This window comes from Silurus meridionalis, chromosome 18 (genome assembly GCF_014805685.1).
Source record: "Silurus meridionalis isolate SWU-2019-XX chromosome 18, ASM1480568v1, whole genome shotgun sequence".
Taxonomy (NCBI): Eukaryota; Metazoa; Chordata; class Actinopteri; order Siluriformes; family Siluridae; genus Silurus; species Silurus meridionalis.
In genome coordinates this window covers 10,646,993-10,654,624 of record NC_060901.1, presented here as the reverse complement: position 1 = coordinate 10,654,624, position 7,632 = coordinate 10,646,993, and the positions used below count along the sequence as shown (strand labels likewise).

Genomic DNA, 7,632 nt, shown 5'->3' with positions numbered 1-7,632 from the left:
ATCCTCACTATTCCACACCAGTTTCACAATTGCATCCTGAGATAATAATGATAGTATTCCAGTCAGGCTGTGTACACTTATATATATCAATATGTTGTTGCTTCTCATAGGACAATTTTGTTTTTGTATTATTATTTTCTATTGTTGAAAACATTTTTGTTTTATGAGGACTTGAGTGACTATATAAAATTGCCACAAGCTGGTGCTTTACAGCTCAGGGGTCAGGTATGCTCAAACTGGTCTATCTAGGCATCTCAGGTGACTATAATAATTAACCCCTGAACATCCCATAGGGTCATGGAAGAGACTTTTTAACCTATAAATCCACATGAAATAGTACTACTGTAGTGTCCTATAAAAGTTTTTTTTTTTTTTTTTTTTTTTAAGGTTTTTAAGTTTCAGGCAAATCTTCATCATCTGATCATCTGTGCAAGCAGAGGGTTTAAAAAAATATATAGGATGTTGCATTTCGATTAAGGCACAACTTCACACATTTGTATTAAAATATGCATTACTTTAAAGCAATATTAGTTATTGTATTGTATTTAAAAATTACAAAAAAATATCAAGAGAATGTCTGATTAAACCAGATAAGGCTCTCTGGGCCAGTCACATTTTGACTGACAGACTCTGCTTGCTTTGAGTGAAATTTTTAGGACTTGAGTGTATGAGAGAGTTCAACACCATCCAGATGTCAACTAACATTATAAACAGAACAGGATATGTCCTACGTTTCATATGGTATTCCAATGGGATGCCTCCTCCATCTCTATCTGGAACTATAGGAAGAAAACACACAAAATAAAGGACTTAACTTTGCTCTTATTTCCCCTGAAAGCTCTAGAGAGTGAGCCTACACAATCATCTGAACACATTCTCTTTTCTGTTAAGCTAAATCTTACACTGGAGTATGGAAGGCGGGCAGCCATACACACCCTTGATATTGCTTATGTTTGGATTGTCTTTAATTCATCCAGTGATACATTCCAACATGTATAGTATTGTGTGTAAAAGGCCCTGCTGTTAACGTGCATTCTGTAGAAATTCTTGCTGCTTTAAGTAATGATAATGAACCTGACCATGGAACCATTGCAAATGCTGAAATCCAGGACAAGTACTTTCTTATCAATAAATATTTACAAAGTTGAAAAGGAGAATGTGCCAAAATGTTACATTTATGGACCACCTGATATTTTAAATGTTCTTTTCTTTTTGGATATGTCAAGACTGAGTTAACTGTGACCAATAACAGAGCTCTATTTTGATAACATGTATGTTGGATGTTCCTTGTTTAGCAAAGTAGTTTCTGTTTAATTCACCCTTACTGGCCTGATGTCTCTACTTTGTTTTGTTTTTTAGTCCCTCTCTTCACTTATCTGGTTAAATATGCTCCATCTTGGTCTATGATACTTGAAGGATCATTGTAAGAAAAAAGGCCAACTATTTAATGACATTTAATGCCTGTTTCCATAAAAATGTATTTTCTGATTAAACTTGTTTTTATAATATTTATAACATGTGATCTGATCTCTATTCATTGAGTAATACAGACAAATGAAATGATTCTTTTAATCACCATGTGGTGGGTGCAAATCCAATAAATCACACAGCCATGTGGAGCATGTGACATTTTTGATACCACAAAATGGAGGATGACTTTCCCACAGTGGATTAAAAACTATTTTGGGTTACCACATTCAGGTCATGAGCCAAACAGGCCAATCCACACAAATGACTTCCAGAGAAAAAAATAATCAAGGAAAAGAAGCATGTTAGGTTGCCTTAAGGTTGGGATATTAAATTTGAGCTAAACAGACTGTGTTGGATATGCTTAAAACCAAAAGCATACAGGAAGGAAATGTTTTTGGAATGTAGTTAATGGGTTTAATAGTCCAGCAGGTTATTTGTAGTAGTTCTTAAATAAAACTTGGAATCTCTAAGGGTATTGGGTTGAAATATCTGGGTTTTTTTGGTTTATTCTAAATATCACCCGACCCAAAGGGGCATTTGATTTTTAGGTAATGATTACCATCAGAATGAAATTAGATAAGATATTAGCCACCCTAACTCTAAAGAAAACCACTATTTTGATTCACCAAAAAGACATTTAAACACTTAAATGCTCTAATGGGTCTCTAACAGTGGTGGACAATAATGAAGCGAATGTAATTCATTGCTGTACTTTAGTTTATTTTTCACATATCTCTACTTTACTCAGGTATTTCCGTTTGGGGAGACATTAACTTCAACTTCACTACATTTTAAAGTCAAATATATTTATTGAAAACAGTTGTTTCTTTATATTTGAGTGAAGTGGAAACGTAACTGGTCAAGTACACAGCACGCCATTTGGCAGGGGTGGATTTAGGCACAGGCGACATAGGCAGCTTGCCAGGGGTGGCACGAGGCGTCCAAGCTAGAACTGCCATTGCCGGTTAGTGGTATCTACATAACACAAACATACAATTCAGCATCAGTTCAACAGCCAGCAGAACATTTTGAGAGGAATAAATGATGGAAGAAACTCCTGACTCTAACAAGCCACAAAACCTGTGACCTTATTTGCAAGATTTGAAGTTGTTGAAAAGATGGTTGTAGAATCATAATCATTTTAATAAATGTCAATCAGTGTTTGACTCATTAATATCATTCTATTAATAGATGCGTATGCTAAAAGTAGCATTAGAGTCTTTTCATATAAACTGAGTTGATAAAGCAAAGAATCTTGTGATAACATTTATAAGACATTATAGCCATAATAAATAATAATACTTGGACACTTAAGTACATTTGTAGGCAAATACTTTTGTACTTTTACTCAGGTACAAAAGGAGCACTTTTACTGAAGTAATATTTTACCTACTGTATCTTTACTTTTACTCAAGTCTTTTTCTATTTGTTCATCATCTATACAGTAATATAGTACAATATCAACAAAATTTACCTTTCTGATACAATTCTCCAGATTGACTTGGAATTTATGTTTTAGATTAGATCTTCTTGTCTTTTTATAGGAAGTTGTAGGGTCATGCATATTCAGATACAAATGTAGAGATGTTCCTTTACTAATTTTCTTGGGTAATAAGAACTGTCAAATCAATTACATGAATGGTTTGATATCACACGGTATAGGTATTAAGATAGCAAAAGTGGAATAGATCCATTGCAAAACAACACATTCTAAACATACAGTACAGAGAACAAAGTGACAGAAACATCTCCAATCAATTAAGATTAATGAGCTGTTGGATTTTATTAGCGTAGCAGTGGCAGTTCTAGCATGCCTGTGCTGAAATAGCGGTAATGTCTGCTCAGTTTCGTCATGGTATTTCACTCATTGAAATAGGTTGACCACAACATAGGATCAGCAGGATACCTAGAGGAGAACTTACAAACGCTCCAAAGTTGGATACCTCTTTCCTACTGTAGGTGAGTTGGCTAGTTCTGAGCTGATAGACTGATAGGGGATTAACATTGTAACAAGCTGAAAATAGAACCAGGGGTCTGTATGAAAAAGTTATATATGAGTGAAATTTCATTAGCATGTCACTGTGTACACAGGCAAGAGATCGAACTATTAGATTTACATTGAAATTAGTTACAAGTCCATTCATTCTAAAGCATGTTTGCTGGGTGTTCTACATACCAGTGGGAAGAATATTTAATTTAGTACTTTGATAGGATTTGGAGACAGAATTATTTGAAAAGCAAGGGAATTTTCTGGGTTTTGCAAGTTTGCTTACATTTATGCAACTTTCTCTGAAGGATGGCTCACTCAAAGAGGTTTGCTGCAATTCCTATGTCAAAGGTATGTATAGTGTCTTTTCCAGATTTTCGACTGAGACAATATTGACCGATTTTAGTTGCTGTGGCTGAATTCTGGAAGGCTACCAAAAATAAAAATGATGTTCATTAATGCCTAAAGACCTGATTAAAAAGTCTGCAATACACATTAGCATCGTTATCAAAAGATGTCAAATGTTTGCAAATGTAAACACGTTACTTCTGACTGAGATTCAAACTAAAGAGAATATCAGTTGAGTTAAAAGGTTTGACATTGTTTGCAAAGTGTAATAAAGTAGAACATGTCAAAATGTGATCATGTGCAGGGATATCCCAGACCACCACACATATGCTTTGTAGCAATTTTGATTGTTCAACATTTAACTTTAAGCTCTGGTAGAACCGAACCTGCTTTTTGTATTTTCGCATTTGCTGATGGTTATGAGCTGATGATATGAAGCTGTGACAGGCTGTTCTCTTCAATTCAGTGTATGAGAGACATTTGTAAGGAAGAGGATTATGCTTTCCTTAAAAACCAGGAAAGCAGGGAACTAAAAAAGACTCCAAAGGAGAACACGTTTTGTGAGAGTGACCGGCCCCAGAAACAAGAAGAAAGGGTAAATACTCCTCTAGAACCAGTCCCAAAAAGATTTTTAATGACTTTTGATGCCCATGTTTGTTAATACGATTTGTGGGTCCTAAAGCTCCGCAGGAAGTTAGCCCGAGAACAGCAGGAGCAGGAGAGGCAGTGTGAGCTGGAGAAGCAGAGGAGGGTATGATGCTCTGGGCGCCAGCTTGGCCATTATAGCTATATTAATCTGCTGAGATAATGCTATTTATATCCATGCCTGATAGCACACTCTGTCATCTTGCCAAGCAAAACAATAGTTCTTTAGCAGACTAACTTGCAAACCTTATTGTGCTTAATTGCTTTATTGGTGTAATGCAGTTTCAAATTAAATGACCTCATCTTAGCAAAACAATCATGCTATGTAAAAGAAAAGAAAAGTGCTACAATATAAATGCTCATCCCTTCCTATAAACAGCTTATACTGTAAGTGTATGGTGAGCAGAGACTTGAGGCTGAGATGTATAATAAGCAAGAGAGAGTAGGCTCAAAAATGCTATGTGTGTCTGTGTATAAGGAAAGAAGCTTTCCAGCTGCAGGCTGTTGACTGCCAGCACAGTGATGGTCTAACGGGATTGTGTGAGGTCACTAAAGGACAACTTCTCGTTGTTGTTTCCATTTGGGAACTCTCAGGGAAACTCTCGCATGACCGTTTTGCTCATGTTTCCTTTTGTAGGTGTGAATCAAAAGAAATTTATTAGCACTCCTTCTTTTGTTCATGCTTCTAGTTAACCAGGATTTATTTTCCACTAAGATTACAAACGGATGTGGAACTGGTTACACTTTCTAATGTGTACTCCACTCTATCCTATTACAATCCATCACTGCCATTGTCTAATCCAAATAAATAAACTTTACAGACCCCTATCCAACCTCTTAAAGACCCCCCGCCCTCACCCACATCTCCCCCCTTCCCCCTGGGGACCTGGGTGTGAATGTGTTGAGTGTCTGAGGAATGAGGTGCTGGAACATGTTGTTAAAATTCAGAACAAACAGAAACATAAATCTATTCTGATTTATACCATATGCTGAAAAGCATACAGTACAGGTTCTATAGGCATAAGTTAATTCCACAAGGAGCTATACTATTAACTTAGCAGAATCAGAAGTATCCACATAAGAGATACTTTAAATGTGGATAAATTGAGGTCACACGCCCCATATCACTCTGTATCAACTGAATCTTGTTAACATGAACAGTAAGGCCTGTCTCTGAGCCACACAGGAAGCAATTTTTCAGAATTAGGTATTTAGTATTCAGGGTTAGCCCTAAAGTTTTGGAGCAACCATCAGTTATCAGGAGAGGCCAATTCTGATTAATGCATGAAACATCTTGTTTGTCAAGGAAATTGAAAATGATGCAAGTCGCATATTTGCAAAATGCTTCTGCAAAGTTTGGTGAGCTCATTGTAAAAGCTGGGTATTTCTCATGTACTTGCCATTTTATCATGGAGTGCCAGAGTGTGTGATGGAGTTGCGTGTGTGTCTTCTGGTGTCTTCTAAAGGAGAAGGAGGAGCAATGGAAAAGCCATGTGGCAAGCCTATCATCTGAGCGTGAGTCTCTGCGTGGTAGATTACACAGGCTACGTGAATTCAGGGTGAGGTAGCCCCTTGATCACACCCACAGACACACACACAAACACAATAAATTGATTAACCACACAGATGTGGGAGTCAGGAAAAGGCTGACCTGACTACACCAGATGTTACATACAGCATGCTGAGCAGTGCCAAGCCACTGATTTAGATCCACACAAGCACTAACCACAAAAAATAGCAACACACAAGCAGTCACAAATACAATTCCTATGCCGACATAAACAACTTCTAAAAGTAAACAGTGTTCTAAACCAAAACAGAAATTGTGACACATGCAGTTGTATTTTACAGATTAAAGCATGGCACGACTTTACAGAGAGCTTTACAAACTAAAGAAAGTTGTGCAAATGTTAATATCTCTCTGCAATATGTTAGTACTGGATTTAGTAATTGATTGCATTTTTGGCTGGAAATTTGGATTGCTTTTTGAAGATATCCGATCACCTGATTATTAGTTAATAAGGGTCTATATATTATTAATCTCAATTATCTTTTATAATTTTTTTAACATTTAATGTCAAATGTTTTATATCCCCTGTCCAGTGCTCACATTGTACTAATGATTATTTATTTGCATTGTGTTTGTGTACATTTTCACAAGATCTCTGGTGCTTTGATGATTAAGTAAATAAATAAATAAATAAATAAATAAATAAATAAATAAATAAATAAATGTATAAAATTTGTGTTAGAAAATAGGCCTAGCATTTATGCATAATTTATTAGCCAACTTACAACTGGTAAGGATGCTTTCTATAGCACTGTTTATTCACCTTTCATATGTAACTTTTCCTTTTGCAGTACTTTCAGAAGAGAGTGTTGATGCAGGATCTGGATCTAGAGCCTGATACAGCCAGTGAGAAAGTCACCCACCTTCTTAGGAGGCTGTAACCAACATTCATATATAGTAAATGAAGAAAACACTAATATAAATCTGTGAATGTAAAGAGCACTGAAAAATAACTTTGAGTGACCTAATAAGTACTGAAGTTGTATATTCATTTTACATTTAATTAATTAAATTTTTTTATTAATTTAAGAGTAGGCCTATAGTGCAAGCGAAAATAGCTTAGAAAAAAAACATGTACAAAGTTTGTGTAAAACTAATTATAGTGTGGCTCATGACTGTGTACATTTTAAGAATAGTATAGGGTGACAAATTGCTAAGATAAGCGGGAACCTAATTCCCATGTCACATCAGCTAATCGTATTTCCCATGATGCCGTGGGCTAAAAAAGGTGGTTATGTTGATCTTACACAAAAATGTTTATTTAGATTTGTGTCTTCTTTAGGAACCTTAGACTGATGTGCATGACTAGTGTGAAAGAGACGAAGAAAGAAAAAGACAGAAAGAGGGCCCCAACAGTTCAGGTCTAGCATTAAGTAAAGGAGATTCTCCGGAGTCATGTTGCAGCGTGTCTGGCCCCTGAGGGCAGGAAAATGCCAGACTCAAGTGTCTCTCCCTCTCTCCCGTCTTTTTCTGTGATACATACAAGAGAGCACCTAAATTCACATCAAACGCTGTTGCCCCATTCTATTCTATTCTATTCTATTCTATTCTATTCTATTCTATTCTATCTTAATAATGAATGATATAATCAGCTAAATAAAATAGTAAAATA

General features: G+C 35.9%; 1 protein-coding gene across 1 annotated transcript; it reads left to right on the top strand.

The window, feature by feature from the left end:
• Positions 1-3,766: 3,766 nt before the first annotated feature.
• On the top strand, positions 3,767-6,901 carry LOC124400820 (golgin subfamily A member 6-like protein 10). The gene is made up of 5 exons (XM_046872600.1): positions 3,767-3,808; positions 4,272-4,400; positions 4,488-4,556; positions 5,917-6,009; positions 6,812-6,901. Exons 1-5 carry the CDS (start codon positions 3,767-3,769, stop codon positions 6,899-6,901), a joined length of 423 nt encoding a protein of 140 aa, XP_046728556.1.
• The last annotated feature ends 731 nt before the right edge of the window (positions 6,902-7,632 follow it).